At 41.7% G+C, this 23983-nt stretch overlaps 1 protein-coding gene across 1 annotated transcript in view; it reads right to left on the bottom strand.

The window, feature by feature from the left end:
* The window catches only part of EML6 (echinoderm microtubule associated protein like 6), a gene marked incomplete at its 5' end in the record, with an annotated part of 63024 nt that overhangs the window by 2157 nt on the left and 36884 nt on the right, over positions 1 to 23983 (bottom strand). The window contains 19 exons of the mRNA XM_009073249.1: positions 196 to 299; positions 798 to 960; positions 1501 to 1673; positions 2640 to 2828; positions 3917 to 4031; positions 4685 to 4842; positions 5328 to 5536; positions 6247 to 6420; positions 7971 to 8069; positions 9000 to 9129; positions 9969 to 10047; positions 11459 to 11467; positions 12723 to 12737; positions 20061 to 20187; positions 20386 to 20587; positions 20677 to 20853; positions 21446 to 21534; positions 22385 to 22516; positions 22779 to 22931. Coding sequence (XP_009071497.1) covers positions 196 to 299; positions 798 to 960; positions 1501 to 1673; positions 2640 to 2828; positions 3917 to 4031; positions 4685 to 4842; positions 5328 to 5536; positions 6247 to 6420; positions 7971 to 8069; positions 9000 to 9129; positions 9969 to 10047; positions 11459 to 11467; positions 12723 to 12737; positions 20061 to 20187; positions 20386 to 20587; positions 20677 to 20853; positions 21446 to 21534; positions 22385 to 22516; positions 22779 to 22931 — 2497 coding nt within the window. The remainder of the gene's footprint in view (positions 1 to 195; positions 300 to 797; positions 961 to 1500; positions 1674 to 2639; positions 2829 to 3916; positions 4032 to 4684; positions 4843 to 5327; positions 5537 to 6246; positions 6421 to 7970; positions 8070 to 8999; positions 9130 to 9968; positions 10048 to 11458; positions 11468 to 12722; positions 12738 to 20060; positions 20188 to 20385; positions 20588 to 20676; positions 20854 to 21445; positions 21535 to 22384; positions 22517 to 22778; positions 22932 to 23983) is intronic.

The following is a 23983-nucleotide window of genomic DNA, read 5'->3' as shown; positions in this document are numbered from 1 at the left end:
ACTCTGGACACCAAACAGCTAACAAATGTGTGTAAAAACACCCAAGTGTGTCAGCTGGAGCTCTGAGCAGGAGTGTGCGTGCACTTGTGGGTTTGCCAGACCCTGAGGACATTTAGCATTAGCTTTACCCAACCAAATCTCATGACCTGATCTCAGTTCTGTCCCGTCCCCTCAGTGTTGTCATTGGGTTGTTACCTTGTCCACGTGGCCCAGGTGATCTTTTCTATGACTGCAGGATCTGTTATTTGCTTTCCCAGTGGCACCTCATGAACTTGACGCTTGTAGGCACCTGTTGATACCTGGAAGTGGCAAAGAAAAAGGCTGGTAACTGCCATAAATAAATAATTTTCTTTAAGATTTCCAGCAGCAATAGTCTCACCAACTTTTATCAGGAGTTAAGCATCTAGGATAAAATTTCTCTTTTTTCCTAGAATTCGTCCCATGCAATACAAAGGAACAATATTAGAGGATGATAGTGGAAGGAGGTGTTACTAAGTATGCTGCAGAGCTGACAGATTTCCTTTCAGTGCTTTACTCTCTGCTTTATCTCAACCCAATTTTACTAAACCAGAAACACTTCCAAAGGAAACCTCACAAATTAATTCAGCTCTCACATGCATCCCAGCATCAGGGAGGAGGAGAACTGCTTCTGTATTGCTATAACCCACAATTTCTTTCTCAGTGTTGTACCAATTCCCTTCATCTGAGAGAACCCTTTGCCTGTAGCACATCCCATGCCTCCATCTCGTTGCAAGGCACAAGAAATGCCGACGCACACGGGGCAGCCCCGGACGTACCTGGATGTACCTGCTGTCTGCAGAGAAGTCCATCTGTATGACAAAACTGGCAATGTCCTTGCAGTAGCCAATTCGGTTTAGGGTTGTGCCTTGAGTGAGATCATAAAAATCCACAGTATGTTCTTGTGAACCCACTGCCAAAAACCTGTTATCTGGGCTGATCCTAGACAATAAAACATGGAATGGGGATGTCGCTGGCTCTTTCTGTGCAATATTTGCTTTTGTTTCTCATGTTAACAGAGGAACTTGGTTTTACTGGAAAACAAGAAAAGCCTTCTATTGACAGCAAGATTGAACCTAAAGCAAACTTGGATGCTTAAGAGGAAGACTAAGGATAGTGTTTGTAGTTAATTGATGTTAACATTGCACTCCCAATGTGCAGAGTAACACTAATCCCCTGGGAGAAAGCAACAGGAATGGCAGTTTGGAAAAGTACTGTAATAATAACCCATAATCAAAGCTCTGCAGTGTGGCTATAGTTAAAACACAGGGAAAACAAGTGTGTAGTATCTCAGATTTATAAGCTTTAGGTGTACGTAAACACAAGCTTTAGGTGTCTGTACAGCCACTGCCTGGCCAGTGAGTGCACTTCCACAGGTCTGAGCAGATTCAGAGTTACTAACCCTCTGGAAGTCCACCTGGGACCTGATGGCAATTCCCTTGAGCCAGGGCTGTGCATTTAGAGCTGAGCTTTGGGACATACCTGATATCCTGGATCGCAGACTTCCTGTCCCTCTTTTTGCCCCAGACCTTCAGGCTGTTGACAAGCAAAAGGACGAACTCTCCGTTCTTCATGCCGATGGCCACCATCTCCCCGTCGGGGCTGTAGGCGGCACAGCGCGCCGGGTGACCCAGGGTCACCTTGTTCAGCAGCTTCTGTGGCAACAGAACCAACAGGCTCACACCTCCCCTGGAGAAACCTCCCGAGCACATGGAAAGCTTCCAAACACAAAGTATGAAACTTGCTTAATTCAAAACAAATTGTCTATGTTTCCCTCTAAATATAAACCTGAAAGTTCACATCGAAACTCACATCCCACCAGGCACATGTCACCAAGCAGACTTCAAATTAGAGATGCAGCTCAGACGGGAGCTTCATGTTTGCATCTATGTGGTAGGGTGACAGCAAGTTCTATACCAGAAAAACAACTGTTTAGCAGAAGAAGCTGAAAATTCAATTTCCTAATTTGTTGGAAAAGCAACTTTGATATCTTCTAGAACTGCTGATCAGGGTGGGACTTTTCCATTTCATTTGCTACGTGAAAACATCCCAGAAAGCTCTTGCATTTTCACTTAGCTGACTGTAGTTATGATATATTCATTTGCCTTATTAAAGGTTATCTCTATTAGCTCAGGCAATGAACAACCTTTAGAAAAGGCTTCTGTAGCCACCAGGAGCAGGAACCTTTCAGTTATTTTTAAGAAGTGTTTATTTGTTATTTTAAAAAATGGTAGTTGTTAGTCAATTTGACTTGGAAAAAAGGACCCTGACACAACATGATGGGCTCCAAAGGAAGGCTCTGAAAAGGAGGGAGCTGTGCTCGCCAGGCTGATTGGCAGGGGCTGTGTGGTAGTGACAGCACAGTCTGTGTCACCCAGACTGGCAGTGTGGAATTAAAGTGCTTCCCTGATCCACCAGCCTGCACTTTATATCCAAGTCAGCAGTGCCCAACAAGAGGCACTCCATTGGCACATGTGCTCATGAATCCCCGTGGAATGCTGGCTGCTGGACAGTGTGGCATCACACCCTCACCAAGCTCTCTGATTACAAGGCTGCTCAAGGGCACGGCTGTATAAAATGTTCACTTTCAGTCACATACTCTTCCATTCCATGATACTCACTTTGTCTGACAGGTCCCAGATCCTTGCTGTTCCATCATTACTTGCAGAGATAAACATGTCTTTCAAGGGGTGAGTTGCTAAGCCCCAGATTTCCCCTTCCATGTGACAGTCAATCAACAAGTTTGAAGCAGCATTTTTTTCTCCTACTTCAAGGATTTCTCCATCTTTTGTTCCCACTAAGATTTTCCCCTGTTCGTAGCCAAAATTAAAATGAATAAGAGAGGTTGTCAGTGCAGTTGTCAGTCACAGAATATACCGACAGCAATAAAGTTCTGATGCATTGCAGAAATATCTGTGATATCATCCCAGTTCATACTGGCTGTGCATGCAGGGACAGTGGAACACCTTGAGATCTGCCAGCATGTTCTGGTGTTACTGGTGAGTGATGGCTGTGCATTTCCATCTTGCCATTAAGGATTTTCATTCGATCAAAGTGTTTACATACAAGTTGGCAAAGCACAATTCTCATACCTCTGCGGTAACTCCATGTAATATTTGGGCAATAATAAAATCAACTCTGGGTTTTAGGCTCTGTTGGACTGTGCAAAAGCCCCTTGCAGTGACATATACTGCAAGAGTTTCCCTGGAAAAAACTTGAAAAAAACATAAATAGAAATAGTTTGGACCTGGCTAATGATTACTTGCTTGGAAATATAAAGCAACATTCCTCAGTGGTGGTGTTACCAAGGAGTATGTCAAATTCCTGGGCCTAGGTATGTCAAGTGCAATCCAGACCACTCTCTGAAGTGCTTGGCTGGACAGTTACCCATCATGTGCAGCATCACACACTCCTTTCACATTTGCAAGCACGATTTAAACATGTGCAAGAGTGACTTCAAGTCACATTACTCCACTCTTCCTCTTGTTTTCCACTTTACCAAAACTTGAAGTCCCTCCGTAATTCTCAATGCATTTTTTGTGACTTTTAAAAACCCAAAAAACCCTGTGAACCATTGTGTCTCCTGGAAGCACGTGAGCTGTGCCTGCATTTCCTGGGAAGCAAACCTTGCAGTACTCGAGTTCCTTTTGCTGTTTGAAAAGAAAGGCAGGAGGTAATGTCCTACCCGATGACACATGTTCCTGCACTTAGCACTGTCCCTTAGGGGCCTGCAAAGGCTTGTCCCTCCTGCTGCTGACCGCAGAGGAGAGGCTCACACTAAACAGCACAAATGCAGTTTAAAGCCCATCCTTGAGCGCCAGGAAGGCAGACAAAGCGCCTCCCACAACCTGACGAAGGTCTATCCCTCGGGCTGCCCCCAGAGCAGCACAGGGCTCACCTTTCCCCGGCAGACGGAGCGCACACACTCAATGAGCTGTCCTGTCTCCAGCTGGAATGCGCGGCACCGCTTCATCTCCTGATCCCACAGCTTCACTGCTCCCCCTTCCTTCGTGCTGCAAAGAAGCGTGTTGTGTTACCCAGGTGTCTCCTTCTGCACAGGCTACAACAAATCCCACGTGTAAGTCCCAGCAGTACTTTCCTGCTTAAATCATAAAACATGCATTGAATCACCTCCTACTCTATATAGGAATATATATGCTCTATACACCTTACTATCGTGCAATGGAAAGTAAATAAAAAATTAAATGCTATCACACTTCATGCTTTAAACAGCATCATAATTTGTACAAACTGTTCTCTTGCCACTTAATCTCAAATCTGTCACTTGGCAAATATGTTACTTCTGGTAACTTGAAGCCCTTACAGAGTCTCCACTGGGAGAGGCTGTCTGTACTCTGACAGAATTAAAAAATTAAGAAAAACCCACTTATGGCAGTCTGGCAGGAGCTCAGGCAGCAAGGAGCTTATCCAGGTGTTCAGATCAATCTCTAAGAGGGTCAGTGTGTCCTTGGCACATAACATGTGTTACTGCAACCCCTGAGTGTCCTGCTTACTGTCCTTTACTTCCTCAGGCATCTGTGCAGGTTATGCAAAATTTGGAGTGACACTGCTACAGCACAGAGACCATTTATCTTGATAGCATAAATGAAAAGTAACGAAGAAGGGAGACAAAAGTTGGACACTTTAGGAAGATTGTGTGTCTTACGGTCTCTCCTTCCCTCCTGTAACAATGAGTCCATCCCGGAGGGTCGTGTACATGGTGAACACTGGTCCTGTGTGAGCTTTTGCCACAAGTCTGACCAGAAAATGATCCTTCCAGACATAGACATCTCCATTTATGGCACCGGTGAATGTAAGGTTATTCTGCAACAAACAGCAACAATCTCTGATAAATACCTCGGCATTTTTGTTCAGCTTCAATTAAAATTCTTCAAATTAAAATCAGAATTCCTTGATGACCACAGTGGACAGACTTCCACACTGCCACCACTGGTTGTATCACTAGCATGTGCCATACCAAACACCATTAGCAGAAAAAAAGGTTGAAGCCTATACACGAACTACAGGATTACAGTTCAAGTTAAGCAGTGAAGTGCTAAATAACCAGCAAAGCAAAAAGGATAAAAGCCAGGTAGGCAGGTGTGCACAGACCTGAACAAAAACTGTTCACTAACACAAACCCAATCATGCTTAGAAAGTTCAGGTAAGGATCTCAAGGTGTACAGGGTTTGAATCCATGTTTCACTAACAAACATGAGCTCTAAGGTCTTGCCCTGTCCCCACAGGACTGGACTTTAACAAAGAATATCGGCACTTGCAGTTTTAATAAAAATGTAACATGAACTCACTGCTCCGAAGGCAACAGAAAGCATGGTTTGCATCTTGGCATCTTCCATGGAGCCTATGACTCCTTTTTTGTACAGCAGAGCACTGCCAGCTAACGTCCAGAACTTCATGTGCTTCACCCCAACAGACACAAACTGAGTGTCAGAGTCCGGGCGGAACTCTACAACGAAGATCCTCTCCAGGTGTCCTCCCCTGCTAGCAACTTTAGCCCCTGTTTCAGTTAGGAAAGAAGAAAAATAAAGTTAAATTTAGCTGCTAAATTAAGCTCTGATGCCATTTTATAAAATAAATTGACCAGGTATTGGCTTAGAAAACTGTGTCCCAGATGCTGAACACTGCAAATCCCAACATGATGCAGTGCATCAAACGTCTTAATACATGCAACCTGTAAGGTCCCTGGTTATTCCACTGCATCCAGCAGTTTCAGGAAATGCAGATTTAAGGCCTTCAGAGCACAGCCTACGTCTTGGGTCAGTGAAACAACAACACAGAGATGTTGGATATCACCACTGAGTTCCCAGCTGGTGAAATGCTCAAGGACAGACTTGTGAGTTGAGACACTTTTCCTCTCCTCTCCACCATTTCTAAAAATGGTAATTATTTTCTGGTAAATACTTTTATCTACAGCACAGAATTTCAAGTATTTTAAGGAAAAAAAAAAAAAAGAAATTATCTCAATTCATTTTTGTATTAAGCAATGTTCTTTCCTTAACTTACTTCTATTTGCAACAGATATTTAAAACTTACCTTCTTATTCATATTTTCTAGCTCTTGGCTATCTCCTTTCACTGACCTTGGGACTTAGGGGCCTGAGATACTCAGAGCAAAACCACAAATCTAGTCCAAAGACTTGAAAGGCAAAGCAAATCATTATGCACAGTTGTGTCAGGCTGAAGGAATGTGGTTTTTTTCCAGAGTTACCTTCTTGCCACCTCCACACTGTGATGGTGTGTTCTGGGTCAACTCCCACTGACACCAGGAGTTTGCCAGTTGCACTGAAGTTCACATAGTTGACCCCTTTGGTATGGAAGCAACGCAGCATCGAAATCGTTTGCTTACTCATAGCATCCCAGATATGAATTGTGGGAGTTGTACCTGTGGGCCAAGAGATGGATTAAAAGATAATTAATTCTGGAAAGCTTGAAAGTAAAACAGGCATTTTCCAAGAACATTTAACCTGAACAGACGTAAGCTGGGGGCTGGTTTTGTTAGAAGATTAACACTACTGGAAAACAAAGAGAAATCATAACAGCTTGCAAAACACAGAGGGAATCATTGAAGTCCATGGAGTCAGACAAGTTCTAAAAGAACAAACAAAACATTCATGAAGAGCCTCATGCAAAAGAAACTGTCTGTAGATGTTCCACTTGTATCCGCGATTTACAGATACAACGAGGCAACATGAAACTTGCACACAACTCTGCTGACTACAATTCACAAAGGAATCAGCCTTACCTGGGAATTCTGTCATGTCACCTGCATGGTGAGAGCAATGGCAAATGAGGAAGCACCAAGGGAAAACAATAGGTGAAATAAGTCATGTTTCTCATGCTGAAGTGCCAGCATCAGCACCAGAAGGAAAAAGAAATCAAAAACTTGAAAATGGATATGGATTAAATCAACAGAACAAATAAGCAGGAATATTGTTGAACCTTTTTGGGTATATAGGTTTTTATACACAAATATTGCAACAATATTTAGTACTTTCGAGTTTTCAAAGTGATATTTAAAAGAAATGCTAAAGACATGCAGGTTTTAAAAATCATTAAATTTAAAAGTGAAACAGATCTGTAGTTACACAAAGTATCAAGCAAACTCAGAAAAGCTGATCTCACGGGCCCTAAGAAAAGGGCCTGGAACGGTCACAGAAATCAGCAGCTGAACAGCTCTGCAGCATGCACAGGTTTGGGTGCTCACATTCAAACTGAAGTGACAGTGCTCAGAACAGGCTGCAGTGGTTTAACACAGTGTTCATTGCTCCCATTTCCTGCCCCCTCTAAAGTTACTTCTGTCCTAAAGTTATGGACTTGAGTCTCCTTCCAGAAGGGTCTGAGCAGAAGTTCTGGCCCTGTTCTTTTTCATTAAGTTATTACTCCAGCATTATGCTGAAAGGCAGCAGATCCTTCTAAAGGCTTGAGACAAGCCGTCTGGCATTCCCCATACGACATTTACTCCTGCACAAGATCCCAGGGAATCAGGGAATCTAACAGGACTGCTCATGTAAATAATAAATAAATAAATACATATGGTTTCACAAGTGGCCCCTGACACGGGTCCTAACTTCTGATGAGATCTCACTCTATTTCTGTCCTTTTCTGTCCAGCTCCTGTACTTCTGCAGAGGAAATGGTCTTTAGTGTACTGTCACTGCTAACCAGTGCAGGAAAGGACAGATACAGGAAGGAAAGAGAGAATTCTATAAATCTTATGATTAGAGATTAATGAGTTGATTTAGGCAGTTTATCTCAAACCAAATGACTCAGAGATGGAATTGAAATCCTAAGAAAACCCTGAAACTTGATTACATCTTCAAAATCCAAGTTTGAGGACAGTAACACTGGCAAAATTCCTACATGGAAAAGCACCCAGATCAATCAGTGCCTCTGATAACTTTTGAGTATGACTTTGCTCTGTGCAGGCACCTACCGATCTGACTGGTGGCCACAATGTTTTTGTACTTTGGGTGCTGGTTCACAGTGAGGCACAGAATGTCATCAGTGTGCTCCAGGTAGAAGCTCTGACTACCTAATGAAACACAAGCATGCTGTTATTCACCACAGTATTGAAGAAAGAGACACTTTTTGACTATTTGAGCAGCTTGTTGCTACTCTCCAGGGGATGGGGGGGAGGGCAGCAGTGATATCCACAGCTGCTCCACTCTCATTCCCAGGCACCATTCCCAAATGCACCATGAACATAACCACTAACACACACATAGAGCTATAAAAGCAGTATTTGGTAAACTAGCTGTGTCCAGGGAATCAGCCCAAGAATCAGCCCATAGCCACCTGGAATCGCAAGAAGAAGCAAAGTGCCACATGTAAGGCCACTTTTCCTAGTAAAACCCCAGTAAATTGAGGCAGTCAGTGGGAAGCAAAGTAGAGAGCAAAACCTTCCCAAGGGAATTGGCCCAGAAAGAACAGATGGGGCTGTCTATGCTTCCCAGCATCAAGGCTGTGCTAGGACTGGAGTCCCCAAAGGCCACCAGATACGACAGCTTTTCTGCCTGTGCTCCTTGGCAGCAAAGCTGCTGAGTGCACAACTGGGGTCATTTGGGAATAAAATCAAGACAAAATTCCTTTAACTCCTCTCTTTTTTTCTTAAGAGACGTGAATAACATGGAGATGTTGGTGCTACAACTTAGGGCTAGATAAATTTTTGGTGGTTTTCCTCCTTCTCATTACCCGAGACAGTTTTGGGGGTACTGGCCATTTATTCACCCAGGCACTCTCCTTCTGGGAGAGAAAGCCATTCCCATATCTCAAGACACAGGATGAGCTCAGCAGGAGAAAATGTCAATCTGACACACCAGCTACCTATAGTGTTTTGGCATTACTTATCAAGATGCAAAATGGGAGAAAGCCAGAGGAATATTAAAAAGTTAAGACTTGAAATCAAAAATATTTTCCTTATACAGCATTTTTTATCTCAAAGTATTGTTTCAGGTGGAATTACCAGTAGAAAGGTTTTGGACAATGCCTGCTGCAGCTGTGTGGAAAATTATATCAGCACCATCGTTCAGGTAATGGAGGTTGTTGCGACAGTCAAATCCTCTGTATCCAAACACATGGTCTAGAGCCAACTCCTGGTCAAGGGGAATAAAGAGAAAGAATAAGAGGGAAATGAAAGAAGAAACAAGGAGATTTCAGAGTCTGGATTGCATAAGTACAATTTTAAATTACACTAGCTACAAGAATCTTGTAGTGGCAGTAAAATAATGAAACAATAATTAGTTAACCCCAGTCTTCTACTAATTTATTGAGGCACGACATGCTCACTGGCTACCCACAATGCTTTAATCAGTCAACTAAGGCACTGCATTTATATTATCATTTCTTTATTAATTCACCTGGCTGTAAATACTTTGTTTTTTGTAAATTTCCATTCAAAATCGATACAACTTACAGAACAGGTCCAATTTTATTATGCTTCCCATCACAGTTTAATATCTATATAGGGTACCATATATTTAAAGCAGAAGTTATCTGCAGTCTTGAAAAATCATTCTCATAAGCTACCAAATTTCAACAGGCCAAATTCTGACCTTAAAGTCCTTAAAAAAAGCCAAGGCAGGCTGTAATTAAAATGTTAATCAGAGGTGCAACTGCAACTTACAATAAGCAATTGCCCTGGAAATTTCCTGCAGAAACCCAGCGATGGTCACTGGATTGTTGTTACAGTTGCCATTACAGCTTCAGGTTAAGGGACAAAGGTTGGGTGTGGGGAGACCTGATAGCACAGGCAACAACCTTTAACACCCTAAACCCTGAGGTTCTCTCTACCACATCTTTTGGTGTTTGCCACCGGAGCAGAAAGCACTTTCTAAGAAACCCTTTCTCTTCACTTCAACCTGTACATGATGCCAGCTAAATGTCACCCAGCACATATTACTTCTAAAGCAAATGAAAAAATATTAAGCCTGACCTCAACCAGTTTCTTTTTTTTGTTGATGTTGTTCTTTTGCAGCTTTTCAGGCTGAGGAGCAGCTCTGCTAACTGGTGGCCTGAAACAAACATTTCAAAAAAGAGGACAATCAATATGTTTGAAAGTAAGATGAGACCTTCAAAGCCACAGCAGATGTGAGCAGGAAATGGCCAGCTGCCCCTACGAGCTCCATGCTCAGCTCTTCCTAGGGTCGTACAATAAGCTGACTAAAATCCTATGCATTTTGATGGAAAGAGCAGAAATAACATTGGTGTAGATTTTGTGGATGAGTGGCAGAACACAACACCTCACACCATTAAAAAAACCAAACAAACGTAATGATTCAAATCCATGGAAAAATCCTTGAACAAGAGAGGTGATAGCAAATTGGTGCTTTCAGAAATGATCTAACAGATTTCCTACAGCTGCAGCTGACCTTTGCTCAACCTTGCTGCTTCTGAGAAATCCCATCCCAATACCTTGACAAGACTTTAATAAAATCTTCTCAATATCATATTACAGATAGAACAATTAAATTTAAGACTTACAAGTTATTAATCCGTGTGAATTTAAGAGCCTAAGGCCAGCAAAGCCTTTTTATATAATTACAGTTGCTAAAAGTAGCTAAAAAGACAAATGAAGAACACAGGCTGAGACAAAATCTGATGTGTGCAAATGGTCTTTAGGGCCAAACAACCTCTACTGCTACTCTTGATCCTGCTGAGAAAAGAGGCACAAAACTAAGGGGAGCAGAGGGAGCTCAGGCTCTGATGTTCTCAGCCTTACAAAATCAAATGCCTGCTGTCAGGCTCCCTTGAGCTGTGTTCGTTTAGGCAAAATGATTCTCCCTCTCTGTTACCAGAAACGAGGACCAACTCTAACCCTGGTAACAGCAGAACAGAGAGCCCAAAATCACACTGAGTTACTGGAGAAATGACCCCACAGAGGCTGAGCTAGAATCTTTATCAGCTTTGATTATCTTTTACTAGGAAAACAGGTCTTGCTAGAAGGCTGGGGTAGGAGTGGGGTTCTGCGAGTAAAAAAACCAAACTGCTTCATCTCAGCATATTTAAGAAATATTGAATTTGGAAAGCATTCCCACAGGTTAAGACTTCCAAACAGTGTGACCTTGTTATAGATTCCATATGCTGTGAAAATTAGTGTTCTTCCCTTAGACTGCTACTAACAGTAATTATTGTTTTACAAAAATTAATTGCAGAAGAATGAAATCTCTTTTGCTTACAGGGAACTGCTTTTTCTGGAGCTGGATTTTTATGGAAGGTATTAAAGGCAACAACTGACAAACAGCACAGCTAGAACACTCAGTGCTACACAGTGGGAATACTGATTGCAGGAGTAAGCAGCATGAAAATCTGAGCTCTAAACCAGACAGAACAAAGCTGGAGCTAAAGAAACTAACCCACTGCTCAAGCAAACTCACTAAGGACTAACAAATACATTAGGCAGGTGTAAAAGAGTGAAAGAGTTACCTTGATCCCCTTGTAAGCAGCAAACAAAGCCAAGCAAGAAACTTAATACAGTTTAGGTGTTACTTCTGCCCACGTTACTCATGCACAAGCACTTTTAGAGTGGAGCAGTCATTCCCTTGTGGCACAACACATGCTGTTCAAGCATGCCAGCAAGAACTAAAACAGAAATTAAAGAGTGCACCAGTCTACAAATCCAGAAACATCACACCCTGGTGTCCCTGGGTGTGTCATAAGCTTAAGATGCTATGGGATGGAGGGAAAAAGGAAGCTACATATCCATGCTTCCTGCACACTTTATACCAGAGGGGAACATGATTCCACTGTTTATTCGCAGGTGCCTGACAGGGATGGAAACTGGTAGAAACCTGACAGCCTCATGAGCACTGTTGAGACTCCACACAATGGCTGCTTGTTCTCGATCCCAGTTCAGCCTGCAATTTAGCCCATAATTGTTGGTGGGCAGGCCAGCTCACTCCCAGGACAGCCCGTCCTGCTTTGTCCCCAGGGACACAAGTACCTTTATTTTCTCGAGAGCAGTCACTCCAGTCCCCTTATATAACCCTGGGTGCAGTAGGACCCAACAGCAGTGCTGTCACCAGAGAGAAGGGGCAGAGGAAGCTATTGCAAAACTTAATTCTCTTACAAAATAAAATCATTAATTCATTTCAGCCCAGATCTACAAGGGCCTCTGCATCAGCACTTAGCAAAATAGTAATTTTCTTGTATGCTTCCTGCTCTTTTTTCTGTTTTAGTGTAATTTCAAAATGATCACTTTCACATTTCTTTACTTAGGAGTATCAAAGTTTATGACAAGAGCAAGCCAAAATTTTTCATGAAAGCAAGAGAACACTACCACTATGACATGCTTGATAGTCACTAGATTGTAAGCATGAGGTTTAATTGGAGATACACACACACAGATACTTTCATAGATATCTATTGACAGTACACGCAAACACAGATTTTGTGTGCTTTCATATATACATAGACATGTATATATACACACACGTGTGCATTCACTGCCTTATCATCATCTTCATAAAGCAAACAGAAAGCAGCACAGTTTTAACATTTTCAGAAGTCATTTCATTTTAAGGAGTCTGTGACTACACCTGATTTGTTTTGATACACGAGACAATACACTGTCAAGACAAGAAATTTGCACTGTAGCAAATGACATCTCTTTGCCCCTTTGGACCTGTGCAATCTGCATGGCACATTGCCAGCAATCTGGGCTGTTGCTGGGCTCTGTTTTAGTACTTACTTGACAATTCCCTGCCTCCAAAGGAAAGCAAGTTAAAACATAATACAAGCATTAACGGTTTCTTTCCAGCAATTTAACACAAACTGCTTAGATAACTTTATGGGATGGATGAGTTCCAGGAAAGATAAGACATAGACATTAGAGGGCTGAAAGTGCTTTAGATACTGTAAATACAGTGAATAAATTTCCTGTTACTCATGATAATCTTGAGGAGATGCTTACACAGTACACATGGGTGTCAATCAGTGAGACAGCTCCAGATCTAAACTGACAAAATTTCCCCCACCAGCTTCATGCAGAAATGTGGAAAGGTGTGAGGGAGCATTCCTTCACCTAGGCCAGGAGACCATCTGGAATGGCCATGAGAAGGGAGAGGAGCCTAAACCAGGGCTGGGGTGAACAGGCAGCACCAGGACAGAGTTTAGCAGATGGACATGGCAAGAGCTGGGCAGCAGGGGAAGAGGGAATGGGGTGATGGAAGAGTGAGGCACCTTGAGGGAAGAAAGAGATGTGATCTCAGAGAACTGGGCCAAACTAAGGGGGGAAATAAAGATCCATTTAGATGGAAAACAAAGGCGAGAAAAAGCAGATCAAAAATTGTTCTGATAAATTCTGTGGGCTGGGGATAACCCACTCATGTTTGGAGCACAGGAAATAATTGGTGTCCGATTAGAGCCACTGTTTGCATTGGGAATAAGTTGGGGAGGACACAAATATCCTGTACAGAGGCCAATGAGAACAGAGTTGGATCTTCAGAAACAGCATGACAGGAAAGGGATCAACAATGAGGTCTGGAGCAGGGACAGAGGGATAAGGGTGTCCTGCACTGTTTTTTTTAGGAATGAGTAGGGAAAAGTTGCAGAGAGTCCAAAAGGGAAACTAATGTGTCCATTTACATGGCTGTGAGCTGGAGAGGGAAGGCTCTTGGATGCTGCACAGAAACGACCAGGACTGCTCGTAAGAGGAGAAAGCAAGGTTCCCATAGAGGTAAGGTGAGCCACTGCTGGTAGGTTTGGTTGGACAGCAAAACAAAAATCCAAGATTAAAAAAATATATGTTCATTCCAGAGAAAATGCCAAGGCAGCTTTTAAAAGTGCCCTTCACTAGGTGACAGGAGGGACTCCCAAGTGCCCCCAAAGCTGCAAAACTCCTAGAGTTGTAAAGAAGGGATTAAAAGATTTTGTGAATTCTAAACCCTTGGATTTTCCCATCCCAACATACACAGGAGTTTTATATCCAACTTTGCCTGCTGTGACTTTTTCTTAGCATTTTGTAGCTACCATAAGCCAACAAAAAGAATAGGATTCAACATGAAATTATCCTACTCAAAACCAGTGGATCAAAGCAAAGCTGAAACAGAACTAGAGGGAAACATCAATTGTAATCTAAATTATTTTTCAAAAGGGTAGCCCTGACAAAACCTTAGAATGGCCACAATATTTATAATTTCACATGTATGCTGATGCACTCTTTAAAAAAAATAGTAAGAAATAATCCAAAAGTATTGCAGAAGATATGGTGGGACCAAGCTGCTTCCATGGTCTGTCAGGGCAGTGGTCACTGCATTCACATGTCATTCCAGCTCACTCTCCAGGTGTGAAACAAGCAGAAAAGCAATTAGTAAGGAGGGTAATCACTTCTGAATGAAATCTGAAGGCCATTACTTTTTAACCAGTTCATTTTTCTGAACACCTTGTGAAGCTGTTACCCAAATAACTCCTGTACCCAGGTTGGCCCTGCTGTCCCAGGACCTGCCATCCCTCACACCCAGGACACACAGGGCTGTTGGGGAGATACCTCAGCCTCACTTGCCAAAACCAGCATCAGGGAACACACTGCAACATGCTCTAGGCAGAACCTGAATTCATGCCTTTGAGCTAAAAAGTTTTGAACACTTGAAATGAGACTTCAGGATAGCTCTGTCCAGGTACTACCAAGGCATCAGAACAAACACAGCTTTAGGAGTCTCTGGGAGGTCTCTCTTCTCTCTGCTTAGGCTTCTCTCAGGGTTTGTTAACACATGTGAGAAGAGCCTTTTCAATTTGTATTGTTATTCCTTACAGAAACTCTGACATGTTTTGAAGCTGTGCTTATTTGTGTAAGTAAAAATATTCAACCAATAATACATGGAGAAGTTTTATAGGCAGATCCTCCCACTGCATAACAAAACACAAACAAGGCCTTTTCCATCAGTCCTGGACTACAACATACACACTAACCCTCAGAAAAGCTGAATATTTCACATCGACCTGAGTGCAGAGAGCACTCAAGTCTAGAGAGAAACATTAGTAATAGTGGCAATATTGGCATCCCTCAGCTCCACATCCCCAAGTGTCACACAAATGAAAAAGACCTTTGTGCCAGCTCTGTGCTGACCTGTGGGAGAAGTGAGATTGACTCTGAATTCAGCTGGTTGGCAGGGACTGTCAAATACCAGTCACAATGTGTTCAGGCCTTGGGGACAACTGGGATGAAACCAGCATGCTGTCAAATGCATTTAGGTTGCATTAACTTGACATAATGCTGTTGTGAAAGTAAAAGTGAATGTTTCAAATGATGTTCCTCACTCCCAAACAGTAGGTTTCTGCTGAAAGAAGCCCAGAGTTATTTTCTGCACCCCAAAGATGTGTTTTTCCAGATACATTTTGAATAGGTTCCCACCTACACATACATACAACACAGAGTCACATTCAAAGCTTTTACACTGCTCCCACAGGCGTGTGTGTAAAAGTACAGGAACCAATTTTGTAACCATATGTCTAATAATTTGGTTTATGTTATAAAAGCTTGTGGGGGCTATTTTGAAATCTTATATAATTCAGCTCCCCTTGTTTTGAAGAAATCTATAATCAAAAGAATAAGATTGGAAGAATGAAAATCCAACTTCTTTTAATCTTTATCAGAACATATGATTACACAAGATGCAGAACACCATGATGGAGAACAGGCTCTGAGGCACGTAACTCGTGGAGAGTGAGACAAGCCAGGATGTTAAGAAAACAGAAAACCAGACAAACATGCTAATGCTGATTTTGTTTTCTCCACATTCAACCTGCTTTAAAGAGGTTTCCATCACCATCTATGTTACAAGAGTTTATGTAGAGTCATGCAAATTGAACTACATGAAAGCTGCAAACACAGAATATGTGTTAGAGGTTAGTAGAAGGCCAAATGCAAACAGATCTTTGCTTTTTGGATTAGTAACATAAACACAGTCTTCACACAAGCTTGTGTTACTTCTCATCATATCAGTTCTTGGCCAGTTAAAGTGGTCCCAGCTCAAAAGTTGGCCCTTTTTAAAAATACAGCACAATTCCTACATGACACAGAGCATAGCTTACAATTGTCCTGGATTGTCTGGGACAGTCCCACCAGTGCCCAAGGGGTCCCGTGGTGTGGGAGCACTGCCCTTGGAGCTCCCACACCGCGAGACTGCTCCTGCAGCCCCTCTCGTGGGCACCCCACTTCTGCACCACAGGGCACAGCAAGGGGTGCCAACCAGAGGGGCCAAAAAGGAAGAGAAGAGTAAGGGTGGGTGGGGAGGAGAGGACAGACACGGAAAGGGAAAAGAAAAACAAGAAGGTTGGGGAGAGGAGAGAGAAACAACAATCGATTAATGGTCTTAACCAAATGCACAAATACAACCACAAGACATTTTACAACTGTTCCTCAGCCTCAACTCTCCTGTTAGCTTTCCATCCTAAAGCTGAACTGCTGATGGAAACAGCAAATGTTGACTCCCCACAAAAAAATACCAGATCATGCTTTGATTCAAATCCTGCAAGTAAAATCTATAGTGTGATTTCTACATTCCTCATTGTGTTCAAGTTAGACAGGAAAAATAAATTTCATAAAGGGCTTTCATTTTCTTTTCTAAGGAAAAACCTTACTATTATCTCCAAGTCTGTCATATCTAAGTCTTTTGCCCTCTATAACAATGAAATTTCTCCAACCAGTTTGCCATATACTCTGGAGGTCTGGACAAGGATTTTCGTTTCATCTCACTGGATTTGCTGTGCACAGAGCACATCCTGAGTAGCAACAAAGATACACAGCAGCTGCTCAAAGCCACAGTTATCCTGTATTTAGTATTATATCCAACCTGTCCTCCTCTTCTCTTTCCCATGTTGTGAGAGAAAGGACAAGAACTGCTGGCTCCTCTTGTTCAACCAAAACACAGCAGAGTAAGTCTTCATATTAATTTTGGGGGAGTAATTTGTGAATTGCTGATTGTTTTCCAGGCAGGTGGTGTTTGCCACGAAGCTTTCCTCTCACAACCCAGCACTGCCCGTCTCGGCTCTCAACTTGCAATCTTCTCAGGAGTCCCATCACAGTTCCTGAGACCAAACTCCTTCTGCATTTGTTACCAATCTCAGAATATTCACAGTGCACAAATCCTATCAAGTGCATAATCACTGGGGTCTTCATACAGACATATGGCACAGTTACAGAGAGGAAAGATTTGGAATATTTCCTTCAGAAAATCTTCCCCTTCAAAAGCCTACCAGGTTTTCCTATGTACCTGCTTGAAAGAGAATGGAATTCATCCTCCTGGGTCCCTTCTTCAAATCCAAAGGGACTGGGAGACACTACTTCAGCTGTGCCTCTGGCAGAAAATCTAAAGCTTTGGGAACTGGCATGTTACTTGTTCACATTTCAGTCAGCCCTGTGCACAGAGATTTCAGGACTCCACATTCTCAAGACCTGCTGACTTAGGACTTAGATTTCCCTGAACACTGACAGGTTAGTATTTGTAGACTTCCCATTTCACCTGACTTGACCAACTGTCACTTTGCACCCTTGGAGGTGCAAAGAAAAGCCAGCCCAGTGATTTCAGGAAGCTTTTAGAAAACAGTCAGACAAATCCTCCTCTAGCTGCTTCATTCTGTTGTGTTCCCAGAAAAGATGGAATCTGGCAGAACTACAAAGATCCCCTCATAATTCATACATCTTATGTGAGAAGTCAGCTTTACCCTGAAGCACTCCACAATTGGGAGTGCCAAGATTCTGCATCAATTGTGCAGATATTGTATAACTGGGGCCAAGAATTGGAGTCTTGGACAATTGCAGTACCCAGCACATTAATCTTACCTTGTTGCACCCAATCCCAGCACCTTATATAGCTTAAGGCCCTATCCAAGTACCACACCCTCAGAAACCACAGTTTTGCCTGCATTTCACCATAAAATTGCTGCTTCTCATTATTTCACTACAAATTATTGCTATTTATATTAATCCTATGAAGAAATTGAATTTTTCTTTGCCTAAAAGTGACACATGAAAATTATGGGATCTGTTGACAAATTTATCAAAACAGCAAATTCCTAATACCAAAGGTGTGATCATACTGAAGTAGCTATAATTGAAAAAGGACTGATAAAAACATGTACAACAGCTGTAACTCTTTAGCAGAAAAGATGGGCAGAACAGTTTCAAGGGTTTCTTTTTAACCTGTTTTAAAATGAAGTACAAAACCTGTTGATTACACAGACAGTAAGAAGAAATAAGATATGGAGAATGTTAAAACCTTCCTTTTATCCTCTTCAATCCAGAACTTGGGGATATGATATGGGATAGATGATTCCTTTGGCATGCTATTTTCATGTACAGTCATTATGAGGAGACTGTCAGAGGCAACCTCAGTGCAGAGGAGGTGTCTCCCCATGTCATTAGCCCCAACAGAGTGGGTGGTGTGGAAACATCAGAGGAGCTTCCAGCTTCCACAGTGCCTAGTAGTGCTGGATAGCACACAGCATTTCTTCCCTGCCTGGGGCTCAGGATGTGGACTGGCTCCAAAGCCTCAAGGGCGCGTGGCACACACACTTCTGGGAGGAGCAGGAGACTGGCAGGTGTCACACAGCACACCCATGGCCAGGCTCCTGAGAAGGAACTTGCCCAGGGACCCAAAGGGTGATTTTCACTCCTGGACTGAAAACAGTGCTGAAAAGCTGCAGAAGAGAGTGATGCTCATGCTCAGATTGTTGGCAATTCAGCAGTACAAAAAAATTTTAAGCCCAGCCTAATCGGTCAATTAAACTCACTCTACAGTTGCTTTTGCAGCATAAAAGCAGAATAAAGCAGCTGGAAGGTACAAGAGTTCCTAGTGCAAAACATCTGCCATTGTACCACTGGCATTTGTTATTTCATGTGTAATAACAATTTAGCAGTATTTGCCCAAAACAACTAATTTCTTTTTTTAAACTCATTAATTATTCATGTTTACTAGATGATACACCATGGCTTTTTATAGAAAAAGGGAGGAACAAATTATTTGTATGAGTCAATAAGAAAATTGAGATATTCTTATAGGAAGGGGAAAAGAAAAGATTATGGTCCAACATTTTATTGAAAATATCACTAATCCTCCTGCTGCATGTTATTGTTAAAACATTGTGATAAAAGAGGAGTGCAACATTTTTATTCTCATTTTTCACACCCAATTCTCCTATTTCACACATTTAACTAAGTGAAAGATGATTAGTTACTACTCTCTGTCCATGATGTTCAGCCCTGCATTCTTTGAGAGCTTTAAAAACATGAACTAGTTTATTTTTCAGAGGGCTGCATGAGACTAGGAAGTATTACTAACTCCATTTCATATCTTGCTATAACTGAATAACTAAGCTTAAACTTTTTCTGTGGGTTAACCCACAGCAGACCTTTGTGTCATGGGGCAAGAGACAGAAAACTCCTGATAAAAGTATGATCACTTATTAAACAATATTTCATCAAAAGAGACAGCATGGATTCACAGCTGAGTCATCAACTGGATCCACAGGTCCAGATTAGAAAGGGGAATATACTTTGCTGGTTATAGGTACAGTCAGATTTTTCCTCTCTCCTCCCCAGATCTTTCTCTAGACCCCACCTCTATGCTTAGCTCTTACCTCTCTTCTTCACTGTCCTCTCCAACTCTGTTCTCTTTCCAGCTTATTTTTTAGAATCATTCAACCTAAGGCCAACATGTGTCACAGGAAATTACAGCTTTAGCAGTAACAACCCAACACAATTACACATTTTACCAAAAATCTTTCAATAAAAACCTCGCCAAAAACCTTATCTACCAAGTATTTACAAGTTCAGTCTATCACAAGGGCCCTGCTGCAGACACATACTAGTCAGAAGAGTATATAAGTGCTTGTTTGAACAGCAGAAGAGAACACAACACTCACAGTTTTCTCCACCACATGAACTTATTGCACCCTGTGAACACCATTTTAAATGTTATCTTGTGAATATCAAATTCCTGTTTATTTCAAAGGACTAATTTCTTTGAATGCAAAGAGATATAGAAGACCACAATGTACATTTCAAAGTGAAAGCCTTTGTGGGACATACCTCTCTTCTACTGAAACTTCCTTCAGCTGTTGATGGGGTTTTGTGCCTTCCATTTCTCGGATGCTTACTGCATAGATCTTTGTGGTATAGTCAATTGCTTTCTCTCTTGCAACATCACTATCATAACCTTAGAAAAATAAAACATAAAATAAAATAAACTCCCCTTTCTTCATAGAGCAGAGAACAAGAAAATCTGCATCAATAAAAGGAAGGAAACAAATCTCTCCTGACACTGAAATTTAGCACAGCAAAGTTTCTCACTCACTTCAAGTTAAATGCCTGTGTGAGTCTCTGCAGAATGAAGACTAAATTAAATCCTTTTTACCTCCATCTTCCTCTGCATCTGTGTCTGATTCTTCACTATCAACCAGCTTACTCTCCTGAATACCCAAAAACTCTCTGGTCCAGATCATGAGAGCTGTGTCAGCACCACCTACAGTCAGCAGCACGGAGTCGTTGTGCAGCCACTGCACGTTGGTCACCTGGGCGCTGTGCCCCACGTACTTCTTGAACTTTGCATGTTGGCCCTGGAGCACAAACAATTCCCAAATTAGCAGTCTGACAGGTTGGGAACAGTGTCTCCCTTTCTAATCACTCAAATAAATACACTTATTACCTTCACAGGATATGAAAAAAGCTTCACAAACCCAAAATCATCTCCTGTAGCTAACAGGGTTCTGTCTTTTGTAAGACTGGCAGCATTCACAACGGTCACATCACTGTGCATGGGCCAAATTCCTTCACAAGTGGGACCAAGAACACATGTCCAGGTGTCCCACTCGATCTTCTCTATCTGCAATCAAATTTCCCCCAAAGAAGTCATCTTAAGTCATCTTAATACATACCAAATATACACTAGTTTCATGCATATATTTTTCTGTGTTTCAGTTTGGTTTTTTTAAAAAAGCTGTTCACCGTTTCCAGCTTGTTAACTGTGTATCTTCATCAAACAAGCCTGACATGTTAAACATTCCCAAGGCACAGCATGATCTGGATACAAATCTCCCTAAAGATTTCCTGAGGTGCTAAACTTTGGCAATTTTGTAGCAGAATTACATGTCACAAATAATCCACCTCATGAAAAGTCAAGTCACACTGTTTAAGGATGCACGCTGGTTACAGAGAAAACAGGAGACTTCAGGAAAGGGGATTATGGTTAATGGCTGCTAATAAACAAGCAACAATAAACTCAGAGATACAAACAGAAACCTAAGTTCTGCCATTTACAAATGCTAGGAAAGACACTATACAGAATGATTAAATAATTCTAATTTTAACCCCTGCAAATATAGTATCATAAAAGGAAAAAAATCCACCATTTGAAGACAGTTCTTGAAATTAACCTTCACAGTAAAAAAAAATAAATTCCAGTAAACAACTCATACCTCAGCAATTCTTATAATGTGTCTTTTCCCCCTCGGTGCTTCAAAAAAGAGTTGTTCTTTGGCACCAGAATTGACTTGCAATAACTTTCCTGGATACAAAAGGAGAGTTCATTGTGAATCTTATCCATTATTATGACTTGGTTGAACTGTCTTTTGATTGAGTGGAAAGATTTCTAGCAGTTAATTAAAAAATTATCCTCCAGCGAGTTATTCATAGGAAAAGTAAAACGGGTGCTTAAGATCACTCACCGAAGGATTCCATACTCCCGATTCACTGAATAAGTAGTATTTTAAAATACCATCAAATACCCTTAAAAAGTTACTGTTGTGTAGCAACTCAGTTTCTGCTGATAAGGAATATTTTGCTAGTGTTCCATCATCATGTTGGAGGAGGTAAAATATCAATGCATGTGCTATTAATTTTCATAACAATTTTACAAGATAGCTTTGCCAAAATGTTAAAACATTGTTGGCTCCTGTCTCTTTTGCACTGCTGCACTGCACAGTCAGCTACACACCAAACTATCCTTGGATGGTAAGGTTGCCATGCCCATACAAATACTGTGGTGTTAGTGAGCTTGCACCACATTTGGAGTCTAGCACACAGGGAAAGCAGGGCTCAGACACACAGGTGGTCTCACACAGAATCATATTAGCTCTAGGAAGACTTATTGGCATGAGCTCATTATAGATTCTGCTAGACATAATTAGCTGTGACAAGCAGTCTCTACCTTCATTGCAGTGATTGCCATGTGGAGCTCAGCAAAGGAAGGAAACTGGACACCAACAAATGTAATTGCACTGGACCCATATGGTGTTCCATACTGCAAAACCATTTGCATCAGTGCTTACAGCTGACCTCAGTAACTGGGAGGGCAACAGTTTCCTGATATTCTGTTTTATGGGCATTTCCAATCTACCTCTGGGCAAACACTTTACCTCTGGAGTCCCAGTCGATGTGCGTGATGTAGCTGGATGCACCTTTACAAATGCCAACTCTTTTGCTGGTAAGGACGTTGTAAATATCTACAAAGTTATCATGTGAGGCCACAGCCAAGTACTTTCCCGATTCTGTAAAGAGGAGACACTGAGGTGATCAAAGAGACTCATCTTCTAGTTAACACTGCTAAGCATTTTCACTACTGCAGTGCATCCAAATGCAGCAGTCAGGGCTGTGTCCATTATACTAGGCTGCTCACAACCATAAGGAACTGCAAAGTATTGAAACTCATGGAGTACATACAAAGCCTTTGGAACATTCAATCACTTGTTTACAGAAGAAAACCAAACTCCAAGATAAACACTCCCCTTTCACGTTATCATCTGGTTATACCTCGTGAAAACTTTATATCCGAGATCATTTCCTTTCTGTGGTGAAAAGAAACCATGTCCTCCACAGTGTCAGCATTCACCACCAGGAAACTGCCATCATTCAGCCCCACAGCCAGGGCTTTCCCATCAGGAGAAAAGGCACAGCATCGGCCACCTAGAAGAGGAAATGGAAAGGGGTTTGTTGAGGTTTGCAAGATTGGGATTGAGAAAACCAGCAATGAGCTGCAATTAAAAGGTTTTTACATTAAGGATATAGGTTTAAGTTAGATTTGTTATTTATTAAAACTAATATGTTACATAGGGCTATGATTAAAACTTCATTACATGGGACTGTGCCCTCTGTATAGGCTGTTCTTGAGCTGACAATGGTGATTTAAACATGCTGTCTTGAAATATGTTTATGTGCAAATACTACATTCCAGCTATGTTCTAAACTCACCAATGATAGAAATAAAGTAAGATAAAACTCCATAAGAAAGGAAATCCAGATGGAAAATTCAAAGACTCATTATGGGCAGCGTAACTATATGTCTTTCAGGGATACTAAATTTGAAAGCTTCTTCATTATATGCCTGATTAATGTTTCCTTTCCGTGGTGCAACTTTAAAAATTATGCATTGCACTTTCTCCCCTTACTTTTCCCCTCAACATTATTTGTGACCACACTCCATCCTACAGCTATCCTCATCCATCCCCCAGTTCACCTCTCCAAACCATTTCTCTCAGCCAGTTAGAGTTCCTGTGCTCTGGATCTGTTGCTGAAAATGAAGCCTGTTGAATTTACACCATAACATTTCCTGAAGGATACCAATGAGTAAAGAAAATAAGGGTAATTTTGAAAAGGCAGCATGTCAACACAGCTCATCTAATCTTACACAGAGGAGAGGGCAGAAAAACTGCTAGTTTTCAGAGCAGTTGGTATAACTTCTCTGTTAAGGTAAAGCTCAAGGCCGACAGTGCTCAACATGCAGGAAATTGTATATTTGTCTTTATAAGGAAACTTCTCAATTTCAGTAACAAACATGCTATGCTGGCCTTAAGTATTCCCAGGAAGGAAAATGATTCTGAGGTCAGCTCACTCCCCTTGAAGTCAGAAGGAGAGAGATTAAAGTCCATTTTATTATTATTCATTACAACAGATTACAGTCCTTTTTCTTTCTACCCTTTTCACTGACTTGACACATGCCAAAGACAATTTATTTCCTG

The sequence above is a fragment of the Acanthisitta chloris genome, unplaced genomic scaffold (genome assembly GCF_000695815.1).
Source record: "Acanthisitta chloris isolate BGI_N310 unplaced genomic scaffold, ASM69581v1 scaffold28494, whole genome shotgun sequence".
Lineage (NCBI taxonomy): Eukaryota > Metazoa > Chordata > Aves > Passeriformes > Acanthisittidae > Acanthisitta > Acanthisitta chloris.
This window is presented reverse-complemented; position numbering and strand designations above follow the sequence as displayed.